At 39.2% G+C, this 18080-nt stretch overlaps 1 protein-coding gene across 7 annotated transcripts in view; it reads left to right on the top strand.

Moving 5' to 3' along the window:
• rnf220a (ring finger protein 220a) overlaps positions 1-18080 on the top strand; it is a 419208-nt gene that overhangs the window by 294343 nt on the left and 106785 nt on the right. For all 7 annotated transcript variants that reach the window (XM_055641650.1, XM_055641651.1, XM_055641652.1 and 4 more), the window contains one exon: positions 15339-15434. In XM_055641650.1, the coding sequence (XP_055497625.1) occupies positions 15339-15434 (96 nt within the window). The remainder of the gene's footprint in view (positions 1-15338; positions 15435-18080) is intronic.

Here is an 18080-nt window from a genome sequence, read left to right as displayed (position 1 = left end):
AATCTGTTTCTGTGGCTATCTGAGTTCTACTGCAGGATTGTTACTCCAGGACTCTTTTTTTTCTTTTCAGACACCTCTATGTAGTGCCAGATCTTTTTTCATCCTTGGCGTATTGCAACACCTTTAAGAGCTTCAGTGTTTGATTGTTCAATTTTACTTGCTTCTTCCTTCAATGGCTTGTTGCTGATGTCAGTCATAATCTGGCTTGTTTACTGTTTCAAATTACCTGAAGGCCATAATGAAATCTTTATCCCATTGAGACATTCGTGTGCATCAACCAGTCGGTGAAATTCCTCCCAAGCTGGATTGATAACAAATGTCATTCTTTTTTAATGGCGACTTTTGAAATGAAGTGTTGAATCGGGTTAAATATGAGCTCAAGTTCATCAAACTCATTCTTTACCCTTCATGTAACAAAACATCTCCTGTCACCTTGTTAAGATAGTGACTCCTCCTCATCCCTAAGATAGAAGCACATTTTCAGCACACTGCATGATTACTCAACATTTACTCGGCTGGTTACTCAAGAGAATTAGGAATCGCTACTGGAAATATTCTGTGTGCCTCAGTCAGTGTCTCCAACCTGGCTTTAGTTTTCTCTTTGCAAGCCACAGGGATATACATTGAATGGAATACCATAGCTTGCTTCCTCTCATTTACTCGATGATATTACCTTCTAGTTTCCCTGTTGCTTAAGTGAGATTGGTATGTGCATTTGCAAATTGCATGGCTCATGCTTAATTTAATTTTCATGATCTTATGATGTACCTTTCTCATTCCCACCTGATGAACTATATAGCTTGCTAATATAGGTGTGTTAGATTGTTGAATTCTCAATGATTCCCCTAGTCCAGAGGTAGTGTTTTAAAACTCTTATTCAGGCACAGAGCTTAGATACTATCCAAGTGAAGCCTGGTACACAAGAACAAAGAAACTATGGATGTAACTATTGGTTAAACTTTCCCGCGGATCAGATAGCTCCCTTGACTTTACATTGGTTGGTGGCATTTTTCAAAGTCGTTTCTTTGTCTGATTGGTTTAGTTCTAACCACCAGGGTATTTTCTACAAGATTTACTCTCTCCCACATGTGTGGCATCTTTGTTCATTGAAACTGGGTTTCAAATGGTCTTAAATCAACCCTACAGCATTGTTAGTATCAATGGATATTTTTAAGGCAGAGATAGACAAATAGACGGGTATCAAGGGTTTTGAGGAGCAGGCAGGAAAATGGGATCAGGAAGAGGAGATCAGCCATCATTGAACCATGGAGTGGACTCAATGGGCCGAATGGCCTAATTCTATTCCTATACCTTGTGAATCTGTGAACTTGTAAGCATCTTGGCAGCAGAAAATTCACAATTCTCCCTCAATAGGTGTGACATCTTTCTGATCTACTACCATCAAGTACACATTTAGTTTAGTTTAGTTTAGTTTAGAGATACAGCATGGAAACAGGCCCTTCGCCCCACCGAGTCCGCACCGACCAGCGATCCTCGCACATTAACACTATCCTACACATGCTGGGGACAAATTTACATTTATACCAAGCCAATTAACCTACATACCTGGACATCTTTGGAGTGTGGGAGGAAACCGAAGATCTGGGAGAAAATCCACGTGGTCACAGGAAGAATGTCCAAACTCCATACAGACAGTACCCGTAGCCGGGATTGAACCCGGGTCTCTGGCTCTGCAAGTGTTGTAAGGCAGCAACTCTACCGCTGCTCCACTACGCCATCTGCACATCATAACTCTCTTAATTCTTTGGATCCATCTTTGGGTAGCATTTCCCAACAGACTTCAGTTAATGTTGTTCTACATCAACAGCATTGAATCATTGGTTTCTATTGCACTGTATTAATATTGATAATATGTGTAAGAAGGAACTGCAGATGCTGGTTTAAATCGAAGATGGACACAAAAAGCTGGAGTAACTCAGCGGGACAGGCAGCATCTCTGGAGAGAAGGAATGGGTGACGTTTCGGGTTGAGACCCTTCTTCAGATTGGTTAGGGATAAGAGAAACAAGAAACAAATTAAATTCCTTTACGAAGGCAGTATACTAATAGAAATGTCATTGACTGCCAGTGGCACCAACATTTTTGCATTGGTACATCTAATGAGCATTCCTAACTCAGGTTGGGCAAGCAATTGACGTTCTACCAGGTATGTCATTTCCTGCTGCTACTCTGAACCTAGTGCTGTTTCTGCCACAGCACGGCTCATCCCATCCACTCCATAGGCTCTTGATGTCCTCATCATCATGCACAGTTTGTAGAAATGATCTTGTCAGCTGGGACATTTTCCCATATGCAGCATACCTTTCTGTAGCCACTCATGTCATTGTTCACCATAATTGTAACATCTGAACAAACTTGGCAGTCCTTTCTTTTTTCTGCCCATAATCTTGTGTTTCAGCATAAATAGTTCTCTCTATCCAGCTCCACAGGTGGAGAAATGGCAGATGTTCAATCCAGGTTTTGGGAGATCAACCAATGTAAGGGGAGAATGTACACAGTCAATGCAGGACACTTAACAGCGATAGTGTACAGATGGATCTTGTGGTCCAGGTCCAGGGCACCCTGAATATAACAACATCAGTGGCAAAGAAGGTGTATCATATGCCTGCCTTCATCGGTCAGGTCATTGAGGATGAGAGACTTATAAAATGTTGGTTGTGCTGCATTTGGAGTAATATATATGCAGTTTTGGTCACAGGGATAATGAGAAGGCTTTAGAAAGGGTGTAAAGAGGGTGACCAGAATGCTACCTGGATGAGAGGGTTCTCTGGATTATCACAGGCTGAGGAGAGACCATGTAGAAGCTTATAAATTATGAGAATCGCGGATGGTCAGACAGAAACTTTATCCCACGGTAGAAATGTCAAAAACAAGTGGACAAAGATTTAAGGTAAGAGGGGGATAGTTTAAAGGAGATGTGCTGGGCAAGTATTTTCCACAGAGTGGTAGGTGCATGGAATGCACTGTCAGGGGTGATGGTAAAAGCAGACACCATAGAGGCTTATAAAAGGCTCTCACATAAGCATGTGGATTTGCAAGGAATGAAGAGGTATACCTTAGTTTAGTTTAGAGCTACAGTGCGCAAATATGCCCTTCGGCCCACTGAGTCCGCGCCGACCAGCAATCACCCCAGGAGGAAAACCTACGGGGTCACGGGAAGAACATACAAACTGCGTACAGATAGCACTCGTAGTCAGGATCAAACCCGGGTCTCTGGTGCTGTAAGGCAGCAACTCTACCTCTGTGCTACTGTGTTGCCCCAAATATAGATTATGTACAGACGGAAGGGATTGGTTTAATTTGGCACAATGTTCGATACAAACGTCACAAGCCAAACGGCCTGATGCTGTGCTGTACTCTTCTATGATATGTGTTAAATAGAACGAGAGAATCAGTTTTATTGGAGCTGAGTTTTTCTTTCATTTAATCTACTGACAACCCTGTAGACACAGGAAAAGAAAGGGAGCGAGAAAGCCGTCTATAAATGAGGGGATAGCACTTAATAGTCTCAAATGGCTGCCTTAAAGGAAATTCAGTTAACAAAATGTCAGAGGGAAATGCACTTCCATTCACTTTATGACACATGATCCTGCACGCATAGGGAAACAATATTTACAATATGCTAGCAATTTCAATTCATTTTAGAGATGTACGACGGAGATTAATTTGCGGGATAGAAAATGGCAAGGGAAAGATGTCTAATGCTTCTCTCTAAAAAGGAGCTGTCTTCAAGTCAGAGGTGTTGGAGCCACCAGGCTTGCAAAGATTAATTGCCTTACTGCCATTAAACCTAAAATTAGCTGGTGGGGGAACATCATGTAAAAGGTTGAAAAGCCATGAATTATTATTTTTAAGCTCCTACCTTTAGAAGATACTTTTCCCTCTTGCAAATGTCACTTGTGCTGAGCTAGCTGGTTGTGTAAAAGTTATGTTTTTTAATCATGCTGCACAAATTATTTTTTTGATTAATTTTCCCTCGCTTCTATCGCCTCTCAGCACAACTGCTGACCTGCACAGCACCCTTTCTTCAAGCACGAAAGGAAGAAGAGGAGTGAGAGAACAGGTGATGACTCACTGAGGGTCCCTGATTTTCCGCTTCTGTGTAGATCTCAGTGTGACAGAAATATGTCAAAGATATTGAGTGTTCTGGTGATACTGCAAAATACTTTGTCCTTCGCTGTCTCATGGTGCTGTATCATTACAAGTATCTTCCATCAAAATGCTTTTAACATTCACTTTCCTTTCAAATGGTGTAAGCACTATAATTGAGGAATCTACTGTTGAATTTTACAGGGAGAAATTGGGCTCTGAAGTGTCTGTTTTTATGTAATCCATCCATCCTTTCTGCCCTAAAATAACATATGTGGTCCCTCAGCACATTTGTGCGGTGATTGGCAACAGATCCATTTTGAACAGGGTGTCCACAGGGATAGTGAACATCCATTGCTAATGTACGTAGTGGGCAAACACTGGCACTACCATCGTGGAACACTGGGCACCAGCTATTAGTAGCATAGACTACTTTCTAAATGAGGAGAGGATTCAGAAATTTGAGGTGCAAAGGGAGTTGGGGGTGCTGATGCAGGATATCCACAAGGTTAATTTGCAGGTTGAGTCAGTGGGAAAGAAGGCAAATGCAATGCTATCATTCATTTCAAGGGGACTGGAATATAAAAGCAGGAATGTAATGCTTTATAAGGTGCTGGTGCGACCACATTTTGAATATTTTGTGACGGTTTTGGGCCCTATATCTGAGGAAGGATATACTGCCATTGGAGAGGATCCAGAGGAGGTCTAGGAGAATGAAACTTGGGCTGGTTGAGTTAACATATAAGGAGCATTTGATGGCTCTGCTATGTAGAACGCCCTCTTGGCTGGTGGGAGGTTGTAGATGGTCGACAAGGAGTTTAGAGACAAGTGTGAGCTCTGATTTATATCCTAAAATCTTAACATCAGTCAGAGAAATGAGTATCGAAGTTGGGACTGTTACAGTTGCACAAGATGTTGGTGAAGCTACATTTGGAGTATTGTGTTCAGGTTTGGTCGCCCTGCTATAAGAAAGATGCCATTAAGCTTGAACAAGTACAGAGAAGATTTACAAGGGTGTTGCCAGGAATTTACCTGGAGTATTATGTGCAGTTTTGGTCCCCTAATTTGAAGAAGGACATTCTTGCTATTGAGAGAGTGCAGCGTAGGTTTACAAGGTTAATTCCCAGGATGGCGGGACTGTCATATGCTGAGAGAACGGAGCGGCTGGGCTTGTACACTCTGGGAAGGATAAGAGGGGATCTTATTGAAATATATAAGATTGTTAAGGGTTTGGACACGCTAGAGGCAGGAAACATGTTCCCGATGTTGGGGGAATCCAGAACCAGGGGCCACAGTTTAAGAATAAGGGGTAAGCCATTTAGAACGGAGATGAGGAAACACTTTTTCCTACAGAGAGTTGTGAGTCTGTGGAATTCTCTGCCTCAGAGGGTGGTGGAGGCCAGTTCTCTGGATACTTTCAAGAGAGAGCTAGATAGGGCTCTTAAAGATAGCTGAGTCTGGAGATAATGCAGGAACGGGGTACTGATTGGGGATGATCAGCCATGATCACATTGAATGGCGGTGCTGACTCAAAGGGCCGAATGGCCTACACCTGTCTATTGTCTATTGCCTATTGAATCGAGGGCCTGGGCTACAGGGAAAGATTGGGCAGGCTTGCTGCACAGGAGGTTGAGGGAGGATCTTTTGCAGGTATATACAATCATGAGGACAATAGATAGGGTGAATGCCCAGAGCCTTTTTCCCCAAGGTAGGAGAATCGTGAACTAGAGGGCATAGGTTTAAAATAAAAGGAGGATGATTTAATAGCAACCTGAGGGGGAACCTTTGCACTCAGGGGTTGGTAGGTAAATGGAATGAGCTGCCACAGGAGGCAGTTGAGACGGGCACAATAATAACATTTAAAAGACATTTGGACATGTACATGGATAGGAAATGTTTAGAGGAATATGGGCCAAACATGGGTAAATTACAATGGGCATGAATGAGTTGTGCCAAAAAACCTGTTTCCATGGTGTATGACTATGACTAAAAGAGAAAGGGAATTTGAATTTGACCGATGAAATGGCTATCATGATGAAATAGCTTCCATACACAGGCTGTTGGATGTATGTCTTAGCAGTGTTAAAGAAGCAGTGGAACAGGTGAACTTAAGTATGTCTGGATTGACACTGGTAGATGAGTAATAGGGTTACGGAACATTGGGCATCGTCTGTGGTCAGTAGCAGTGTTGTAATAGGTAGAAAACGACATTAGAATATTCACCCACTGACCTCAACTGCCGATATGAGCTCACTAAATTTCTTTCAGCATTTACTCCTGGCATTAGTCTACATGGCTTTCTGCTCTCACTGTCTATGCAATGTGCTTAAAGAGCCACCTATGTACTCCATCCTCTGCATTCTCCATTCCCTCACCAATTTCATGCTTCTTCCTGCAGGACCTTCAGTAGATCATGTGTAAAGCTTGGAGCTTGCTCTCATCTATATTACCCCATTCATTACAATCCCACAGGTATGGTGGGCGGCACAGTGGCTTAGGGTTAAAGTTGCTGGCTTACAGCGTCAAAGACCCAGGTTCCATCCTGAGTACGGGTGCTATCTGTACTGAGTTTGTACATTCTTGCTGTGACCATGTGGGTTTTCTCTGGGTGCTCCGGTTTCTTCCAAAATTCCAAAGATGTACAGGTTTGTAAGTTATTTGGCTTTGGTTAAATTGTATATTGCCCCTTGTGTGTAGGATAGTATTGGTGTACGGGGCAATCGCTGGTTGGTGAAGGGCCTGTTTCTGCACTGTGTCTCTAAAGTCTAAAATTCTGTTGTAGGATGACTACCTGAGCTGCACATTTTATTAAAAATTGTACCGTATCCCTCTTCCAAACCTATGACTGGCATTGACTCATGCTAATCTCCAGGAACTTATCCAGTGGTTATTTGTCACACCAGAAACTAGGTGCCAATGACCTGTGGGGAACATTGTGGTTAAGCGTGTTTTTTTTTCTTGATACTGCAGACAAACTTTCAGCAAGAATGACTAGACAGAGATCTCGATTATAAACCTGGCTGCTAGTAGATTTGGAATGATTACTGGTTTAAATCAGCACACAGCATATCCGAGATGTCATGGGTCTCAGTATTAAGCTACAGCCTTGAAGGGATACTTGTGTTATGGGCCTAGGAAATCATGGGAGATAAGACTCACAGAGATTTAGAGCAAGCAAAATAACCGCAGCTGCAATACATTTGTCACATTACGGCTCATGTTATGACATTTAACCATGCCCAGGGTTATTGCTCCACGAGAGACATAATTAGCTCATATGTCCATTTGTATATCTCAATGCAATTTTAGCAGCTGAAAATCTATGTACTATATGTGTTTTCTCAGTTCTTGGCACTTTCACCTCATTGTTGACTATTTGGTAGCAAGCAAAGGGTGGTGCAGTAGCCAAATAGATCTTTCACTTGAAATCTTCAGGATAAGTGGCGAGCTGTTTTTTATTTTTATTTTAAGGAGAATTGCCAAAATAATGTCTAGGTTCTTGTTGCAACAGGATCAGCATTTAGATGGCCATCACACAAACCAACCTCCCTTCCATTGACTCCATTTACATCTCACGTTGCTTCGGCAACGTCACCAGCATAATCAAGGACAAGTCGCACCCTGGCCATTCCCTCTTCTCCCCTTTACCATCAGGCACAATATATAGAAGTGTGAAAAGTTACAACTTCAGATTCATGGACAGTTTCTTCCCAGAATCCGGCAACTGAATCACCCTACCAACAACTGGAGAGCTGTCCTGAACTACTATCTACCTCATTGGAGGCCCTCGGACTATCTTTGATCTGACTTTATCTTGCACTAAACTTTATCTGTACACTGTGGATGGCTCGATTGTGATCATGTATTGCCTATCCGCTGAGTGGTTAGCACACAACAAAAGCTTTTCACTGTTGCTCGGTGCACGTGACAATAAACTAAACTCAAACTCAAGGCTATAACGCAGACAGCCAGGAGTAGCCAAGACTAGATCTAGTCTTATTTTAATAAATGCTATTATTACACATTCAAGGTGGTTTTCAAATGTTAGACTTCTCTGAAGATTAGGGAAATTTCCCAGGATAGCATTGCTCACCTAATTATAGTTTTGACAGAGGCTTTTCTCTTTCTATATATGGAACTGCCAGTAATTACCCTCATGGATGCTACAAAGTTTAGAATTCCCAAAATATGCAGATGTCCCAGATTTGTCAGGCGTTCTTTGGTGCTGATTTATTGTCTGTGTTGCCACACAGGACTCTCCATGGGATCCAATTTGCATGGAACAGTTGGTGCAGCGCCAGAGTCCCTGGTTTGCTCCTGTCATCAGGTGCTTTCTGTGTGGAGTTTGCATACTCTCCCTGTAACCGTGTGCTTTCCATTGGGTGCTCTGGATTCCTGCCACATCCCAAAGATGTGTGAGTTTATAGGTGAAATTGGTTTCAGTAGAATTGCCCTTAGTGTGTAGGAAGTGGTTGCAAAAAGTGGCATAACATGAAATTGGTGCGAAAGGGTGAGCAATGGTCAATGTGCACTTGGTTTGCTGATGAGCCTGTTTCTATGTCGTATCTTTCAGTCAATTAATCAATCGTTCAATCAATCAATCAATCAATTCATTTGTGCATATGAAAAACTTGTATCGAGTTTGGTAGGGCATGGGAACAATGATTTCACTTGATAAAATTTGAATTTTCGTGAGAATTTGAGTACTCTGCAATTTACATTGTACAGGGATGTTCAGAAACATTTGTAATTTTTGACAAGTTTCTCAGCTGATTATTCCAGGGTGTGGCAACTAAAGTTTTGTACAGATGTTTCATAATCATGCTCTGGCCATTCCATCTGACATGTAAGACCATGTCATCATATAGGGTATCATAACTAAGGTTCAAGCTGGCATATTTTAAGCAGTTAACACTAGGGGATCCACAAAAGCTACGTTTTAACACTTTTCATAATAATAATAATAATAACTTTATTTGTTAAGCACCTTAAAAACAACCAAAGCTGACCAAAGTGCTGTACAGAAAAAAAAAGAAAACAAGCAAGACATCATAAAACAGGCAGAACAACAGAACATATAACTAACATGAGGCGCATAAATTACATACAAAAATCCAAACAATAAATTAAAAAACATAAAACACGAGTACGAACAACGCAGCAAAACCAAGCAAATAAAGTTAATAAACAATTCAACACCTCACTGGTCTACAAAGGCCATGGAGAATAGATATGTCTTCATAGGTCATAAACTTTTTTTAACACTTTTCATAGGTCACCACTGTCACGATTCTGTCCCATTACAACAAAAGGCTGGCCTCCATCCTTGCATTAGGATTGACTGAGACATGTTTTTGCCAAGTTTTGTTATTTTGTTGCTTCCCTCCAGATGTATTCAGGAATCCTAATTCCTCTCATTCAAAAGTTGAGCAAATTTGCTCCTTCATCTTCACTGCTACTTTCTTTTAAAAAAATCTTGATGATTCAGGAACGTAAAGGGAAAGTGTCATGTTGATTAGTTAATGACAATCTAAGGTGACATTTTATAGCGTTCCTGGAATCATGAATTTTCAGCAATTAGAGTGGCACTTCAATTCGCTACATTTACCTGATCTTCAGAATTATTCAGCTTGGAAAGTATGTTGATTCCTATTCTGTGCAATAGGATAACAATCCTGACCACATTTTAGAACAGCTTAACTTGTAATCTATTACTATAAAGCCAAATAAGAAATCTCTTTGAAACCACAGCTCCAAGCAGTGCGATCGAAGAACATAAACAAATGTCATAAATTCAGTGTTGGCAGTTAGTTGTTCTTAACAAGGGCTTTAATTGGCTTTAATGAAGCTTAAGCAAAGGCTTATGAAACTATTCTAACAGAGGCTGGTAATAATATATTTACAACATATCACATGGATCGAATGTGATCCAGCATCACATTGGGTTTCCTTTTAAATTTAACTTTTAGCTTCTTCATTTTGCAGGCAATTCAACAATGCCTGTTTTTCGTCATTTGAGTGTTTTTTACTTTTATAAATACTGCTAATGCTATTTGCACCATCAAGGAAAACATATGATTTACAGGGAAAGGTGGTCAGAAACTGTGAGCTGAAAAGGCTTGGTCTTGTTTTACATTCTGTCTGACTGAGAATAGAAGGCTCCAAGGTCCAATTGTTAGCTGCAATGCCAAGGATTTAAATGTGTTGGAAGCAAAACCACCAACTGCCTATTTATGTGGACCAGTCATTAATGACGAAACCAGACCATGCCCATCATTAAAGTAGTTGATTCTGCAGTGTTCAATTTGAGCATCTGTTCCAAATGAACAGTTAATATGCGATATGATAGAATGGGCGAGACTAGCTTCCAATGATTTCAATAATATTTTTCAGTCCGTCACTATAAGCAAATATTTTTTTTGTTTAAATCAATGCAGTATTAATCCCTTACCACTAGATGCCCCCAGCAGTAAATGTCGTTTTACTTACACGGCTTGTGCAAAATAAATTAGTGACAGTTGTGTAAAATCACGCTGACCTTTCCTCCATGTTACTCCTTCTGTCCAGTTTCAGCCTGCTGAATATTTTACTTTTGGATCAGAGTGAATGCTGTTAATTCCTACAACACTCTGGTGCTACATCATCCAACCGCCACATACTTATTGAGTCGAATGCCACATTGGGCAACTACAACCGTTGGTCCTCATGAAAAATGGAATGTGCTTCATGGCATTGGATGATTGATAATGCCCCGTTGCTGCACTGCAGTTCAAAATAACAATATTTATTGTAAAAAAAAAGGAAATGCTAAAATTGTAACAACTGCCCTCTGTCCCTTTTTGTCATCACTGAATAATCGATTATTCACCCAGACAATCTGCAACTGTTTGGCATTAAAAGATCTATTATTTGTGACACTCCTATAACACACTACAGCTCCAGAAGGACAGTATTATTTGGTATCAGTGGCTGTGCACTTCTACTTCGCATGCAAGGGATGCGTTTGGAAGTGAGCAGCCTCCACAGTATTTAAGAATAGTTTATTAAGCTGAGCTGCAGCCGTATGTAGACGAGGGCCTGAGATTGACATGTTTGGGATTAGTTCGGCCCTACATTTTTCAGAGGTCGTTTCCATGGATCTCGGAGGCTGTGAAATAAATGGGCCTTGCTTTAGCAGCCGGCCAAAAGTATGAAACCAATACATAACATTTAATGCTACTGTCTGCATAGGGAAAATACCGATTATTCAGTTATTTGATTAATACAGGAATGAGCTTCTGCTTGACGAGAACTATTATGGCCTAATAATCATTTGACCTCTATTTTAAATAAAAAGCTTTGGAAAAGAAAGGAAGAGTAATTTATGTTGCGAAATACTACAATGACACATCCCAGACATCACTCCAGCCATATAACTAAGAAGTGCAAATGCTAACTCAGCAGTTAAAGTGAAAGTCTTCCTACCAAGATTACTTGTAAAAATGGAGTATACTTTTACTTCATCTTGTTTCTGCTGATTAAATACATCATTTTTAAAACATTAGTGATAACCGATGATCTCACTTGGGAGAAATTGATTCACATAGAACAGCTGTTTGAATATGACCACCTTTAAAGAAATGATCTAACACACTTTGTGAGTTGGTTTATTTGGCGAAACATCCTTGGCTACTGATTTCATTAAATCAGCTCTCATATATCATATCCTCACACTGCGTGTGTCCCAAATGAAGCCTTCAACATTTATTATTTAAAACAGAAATCTCTGATTAATTGGCATCTAAAATAAACAATTAAAAATAACTCTTGTTCTTATTGGTGAGATTTTTTAAATGGATTGTTACTGCGCTACTCTTTAATTACTATTGTGTGGCGTCATTCTTGTTCCCCACATGTAATGACTAAGAATTTAGTTGGGCCATTAATAATAAAAGTAATGATTTATTAAAATGTTGGGAAATATACAACTGTGTGCCCAGAGGACATGTATAAGTTACAGGCTGTCTGACATCAGAATGATTTTATGTGAATGATTGGGAGCAGAGTGACAAGGATGCTTCTAACAATTGGTGCTATGTTATGAAGATAGACTGACAGAATCTGATGTTCTCAATGAATAAAAAAAGATATAGCCTGATTCAGGACTTTAAAATGCTGCAAGGCAGGGATAACGTGGATATAAGCAGGTTATTTAACTTTAAATTTGATTGTGGGACTCGAGCACACGTACAAAATTGATACGCCTCAAGCAAGACTAGAGATTAAAAAAAAAGTTTTTTCCCCCACACAGTTGCAGATATGTAGAACTGATTCCTATCAAAAGCAGAACATGCTACATTGATTGAATCCTTGAAAAAGACCAGGGTGAAATATCTATGAAAGGGATTGAAGTTGATAGGAATAGGTTGTAGCTCAGATAATAATTCTAAGTTGAATAGACAAAGTCTTCTTTGAATCAATAGAACAGGTCTGGGCTTAAGAATTTTAATTGGATAACCTGCAGTGTTAGGTAAACAGCCTTTTGCCTCAAGAAAATAATATGCAATTCATTTTCTTTTCATGGAAATGATTATTTGCCTCCCACGGTAGATAGAAAGACTGAAAAAGAGAACTTGATGCTGTGCCCAGATGTAGTTGATTGGGCTCATTGGGAAGGATAGGCTTAATGGGACATGTTGGTTTTCTTCATTTCATTTTGGCTTTACACTTTATGCCCATCACCATGCCATATTGAATTAAAATAAATTGCAAAATTATCAGTATATATTAATATACTATTGCATCCAGCTGGGCGGGTCCAAGTAAATGCATATTTGTGTCTGATTTAATTTTGGTACAAGTTGAGTCAATTTTAAAATTTAAATCTATGATGATTAATGTTCAATGTTGCAATATTACTTCCCAGAACCTACGTTTGATACAGCTAGGTAAAGCTAAAGGTAATGGAATTGGTGGCAAATGAAGGGAAGTTACAGAAATTGGCACCATGTCATTGGGCGGATCCTGTGAAAATTTGCGTTAGGGCAACAATCATTCATGACATTTACAAATAACTAGCTTATTGAGATGGAAAGCTGATTGCATAAATATAAACAGCGCTGTAAGAACTATGGATGGAAGCATGGAATTATATGGAGAATTTTGGCAGATTAAGTAAATGTCAAATTGTAGTCTGAAGAAGGGTCTCGACCTGAAACATCATCCATTCCTTCTATCCAGCGATGCTGCCTGTCCCATTGAGTTACTCCAGCATTTTGTGTCTATCTTCGATGTAAACCAGCATCTGCAGTTCCTTCCTCCACAAATTGTAGTGATGATGGATATCAATGGTCATGTGTAAGGTCATCCAGTTTGAAACTCAAAAAGTCAGAGCAGAGAACTTGCTAAATGGTGAAAAACTGGAAGCAGTAAAGATTCAGAGAAATGTAATGGTCCATATCCATAAGGACATCCAACAGGAAATAATGAGAAGACCTAATGGTTTCCTGTCTTTTAGATATAGAGGTGTGGAATACAAGGAGGTATGAATTTTGCCACAGTTATATAATGGAAAACGTTAAAGAGGTCATGCTTGAAATATTGTTGATCACCACACCATCTGAAGAGAAAGTGCAGGGTGAATTTACCAAATGATATCTGGACAGAACTGTTAAATTACAAAGAGAGATTGCACAAAACTAAGTTATATTCTCAGAAATTGAGAAGGCAAAGTAGGAGGTTGCAGAAAGTGGTGGACATTGCCTGGTCCATCGTGTATTGCCACCACACCATCAAAAGGATCTGCAGGAAGTGCTGCTTCAAAGGCAGCTGTTATCATCAATGGCCCATGCCAGCCTGGTCATGCTGTCATCTCATTGCTACCATCATGAAGAAGATATAGGAGCCTGAGAACCATAGCCTCGAGATTCAAGAAAAAATCTTGTTAACAACTAAGAGGCTCTTGAACCACACTCCACAATGCCAACCACAAACCTATCTCAGCAATGATCAATAGTGGACTTTGTTTAGATTGCATTATGTACTTCAGTTTGTACTATTATAGTCTGGTTAACTATTATTACTGATCTTTATTGTGTTATTGATTATTGTATATTTATTTGTTGTGTTGTTGCATTAATATTTATGTAAAGCTGCACCAGTTAAGAAACTCATTGTTCTATTCTCGGTGCATATGACAATTAAACACTCTTGACTCTTGATTCTCTTGACAATCAATGTTTTTAAACAGTTTGATACCACATTTGAGTTATATTTCAATATTAGCTTGTTATGAATCCCTGCTTTATGTTGTTCCACCTTTGTGGGGAAGTCTTTCAGCTGCATGAACTCTAAACTCTCGAATTCGACCCCTCTTTCCCCACTCCCAAAATCTGAACCTAGCTTTTGATTATCTTTTCCACTAACTTCAGTTGAAACCTGGTATCAAATTTTATTTTCTAATTCTCATATGTACCTGTAGTGCCTTTTTAAATGGGTAGAGCATCGCTGCATAAATTAAAGCTGTTGCTAAACTCCAAGTCATGTCAAGGAATGTGAGACTGTCTTGGAGTAAAACATTGCATTACTTTTCATGGAATTCACTTTACCTTCTGATTCCTAAGGTTTGATTCATAATGTTATTATTGCAAACAGACACAAAGTTGTAACAATTCTTGGCTTGCTGTGTAAATTCACACTGGCAAGCATTTTTTTTTACTAACTTCAAACCTGTAGAAAGAATTTTAAGTCTTGTTATCAGTTGTTGTCTCAGAATAGGTAGGTGGTCTTGGTGGTTTTTCAATCTTGCTTGGAAATTGGTCAAAGTGCGTGGGAAGAAAGGAAAATTAGTTTAAGACAGCAGAACATGTATCACACCTGATAATTTGAACCTCTTTGTAATATTTTTGATGCATTTTCCTTTCTTTGAGAAATACTGTGAGTTTGATGTATTTTCCTTTCTTTGAGAAATACTTTCTTTGAGAAAATGTTATCATAAGGATTAATAGAGAGAACTGTGGGCATTCCCTTCTAACAAAGAGAAGCAGATGCCAGCACAATACTGTGAGTCGATGAGAAGAGATGAGAAGACATTGCCAGAATTACTTGTACACTGGTGTTATGTGTTCCTACCAACATGAATTGTAGTCCTATTTTGACAATGTTAATGTTTTCTAATATTGACATTTTCTTTTAATTTGCAGTATTGTGAATGGTGTAGCTTTAACAAAATGTTATTTTCTTTTTCCACAGTCTGTATTGCTATCAGCACCAATTAAAAGGGAAGGGGAATCACCGACAGCATCACCTCTCTCTGCAGATGACACTCATCATTCAGACAGATACCAGGTGGGAAAAGGGAAAGCATGGCATCCATTGGCAGTTGTAAGAACCCAGGTGCAATGTGATTCGTATGTGTATCTGGATAATGTTCCAATTATTCCAATATCAGAATGAGGAAACCTTTTCCGAAAGGATATTCATTCATGTGATTTATCAACAGGACTCCCTTTTCAATCAGGGCATCATTTAAATGGTCAATCTCATCAGCAAGGATCATCTGAAGTAGGAATTCTCACCAGTAGGATTCCTTTAAAAAAATAAAGGTTTTACAATGGGTAATGATAAAAAGAGAGATATTTGTAATTCTAGGGAACAATTCAAGTGACCGGCAATTAGGATTATTTAAACAAAAAATTAAGTTCAATATAATGCCAATATTTCCTGAAGAGTTACATAAACCTGATTATGTTAGTTACTGAGAATGCTATAAGGAAGTTGATTTCATCACTTGGAATATATGATTTAAAAATATATATATTATCATACAGAAAGCATTCCACTTTTGAGCAGGTCATTAAAGCTGGTCACTAAAAAGAGCTATTAATATGAAACCAGTTTTAATTTGTGCAGGCTCTGGACAATAGAAAGGTTTTTATGATTTGAAACCTGGAAAATAGCTGGCTTGAAAATAAATTATTATTTACACTTTTTTTCCCTACTGTCGGATCCTCAAATCAACGACTTGTGTTGAAGCATTGATGCTCAGGCATCAGTAGTTCTTCACCTATCCTGGACAACCAACCATTCATTTTGTAACTTGGGTGGTGCTTTTTAACATAGTTCTTCCATCTTAGGGACTACGATGGTCAAAGCTGGTCAGTTCTCAGCTGGAGTTTACACTCTGTCTTTCAAGTCACTGGATAATGATCGGGATCGAGGCCACGGGTTGATTTACCTTTCCATAGCTCAAGAGTTCTGAGACCAATTACAGTGCACCTACTGTTGCTGCGGCTTATGTCAGTTAACTCAGCTCAAACCATGTTCTGTTTGGCCATTTACCATTCCCAATGGTGCATTTGTCAGGTCTATTATCAGAGGAACAGGAGAACTGCAAAAAAACAAATACAAATAAGCAAAAATAATGACTGGATGGTGGATAATTTTGGTGGGGGGTCAAACTGTTTTACTTCGCTCACATTAGAATTTTCATGGAATGTGTAAACATAGTGCAGGAGCATCACATTTTTTATTTGTAGTTTTGGCAGTCAAATTAATAAGTGTGAAAATAAAACACCACCCAGTAAGGGGCTGGAACAAAAATGCTAATTTCACTATTTGATTTAAAAAGTATTATTTTAACAAGTCTGACATATTGTGCCCTTCTTTTGCAATTGGGCTTTGTGAATAGTGACTGTGTTTTCTCCAGCGCTGTACACATATTTTGTCTTCCCCATTACATATCAGGAGTGCATTGCCAAAAAGTAATCTACTCCCTTGTAATGCAAAAATCTGTCCCCACCTTTAAGAGTCTTTAACACACAGGAATTGCACACAGATGTGGATTCTGTTTTCCACGAGTGGGGTGCACATACTTGATTTATTTAAACCCAAGGATTTTAAGCAAATTTGGAAATTGACAGACCTGCGAATATGCACATTGTGAAATGCTGGAGCTTAACCAACAAAACTTTCAGGACCAAACTCATGTTGCGAAGCAGAAGTAAAGACCACGTAACTTTTCTGCTGGATCACGATTTTGGATTATTTTAGAAAGTTTATTTAGAAAGATTGGAATGAGAAGAATGCCAGCTCCAATGACTGTTCTACCCTCCAAGTTGAGCTAATGAGCTGGAGTGGCTGGATAATTATCAGTTGCCTCACATTGGCCTGTCTGACCTTCCGTTGAGTATATCGTGTTCTCCTGGGGTTTAGTTTGGGTCTGAATTTCCATTGCTGGGCATATAATTTGAGATATACCTCAACATCTGTGGGATCTCATTGTTCAGGTATCTTAACCCCAAGGTGACCTCGCTTGGTGACATCAACCTTCTTTCGACCCGAAATGAAAATAGTTTGTCCAAGGAGCGCAGTCCTGTGATATTTTACCAAGTAAAAAATATCTAGATGTTATGTGATCTTGCAAAAATGTGTTTTATTTATTTACTTGTTACTGAATTTTAATTCTTCCGCAATTTTAAATTCTGTAAAATGTTAGTCCCTTAAATGTGGAATTCTCTTGCTACTCATTCATTGATGAAGGTAATATAATGTGTAGTGAGAAAGCAGAAGAATCAGGTAATTACTACTGACGCTGTTATTCTTTCCTGAAATGAGAAATCACTTACTTTGATGAGAAATCACTTTTTTTTTGTCAGTGAGAAGGCAAAATGAGAACAAGACGTTCTTCTTTCGATGCTTAATTAACATAAAGATAAGAGTCAGAGGGAAGGATCGAGGGAAGACGACAATGATTGTACAGGACTGCATTTTAAAATCACGGGACGGGAATCATAAAGTTAAACAGAATACTGGAAACAAATTGTAGTGGATAAGAGGAAAAAATCATTAGCAACACACTTAAATCATGAAGGGAACAAAGAGGTTAATTTTGAGTTTTAATTTGTACTGAATCAGAACTAAAGCAAAGGATTGAATTCAAGGTAATGTTGCCAAAATCTACACGTAGAACATAGAACAGTAAAGCATAGGAAC

This window comes from Leucoraja erinacea, chromosome 10 (genome assembly GCF_028641065.1).
Source record: "Leucoraja erinacea ecotype New England chromosome 10, Leri_hhj_1, whole genome shotgun sequence".
In the NCBI taxonomy this organism is placed as follows: domain Eukaryota; kingdom Metazoa; phylum Chordata; class Chondrichthyes; order Rajiformes; family Rajidae; genus Leucoraja; species Leucoraja erinaceus.
The sequence above is the reverse complement of the archived record's forward strand: the minus strand, read 5'-3'. Positions and strand labels throughout refer to the sequence as shown.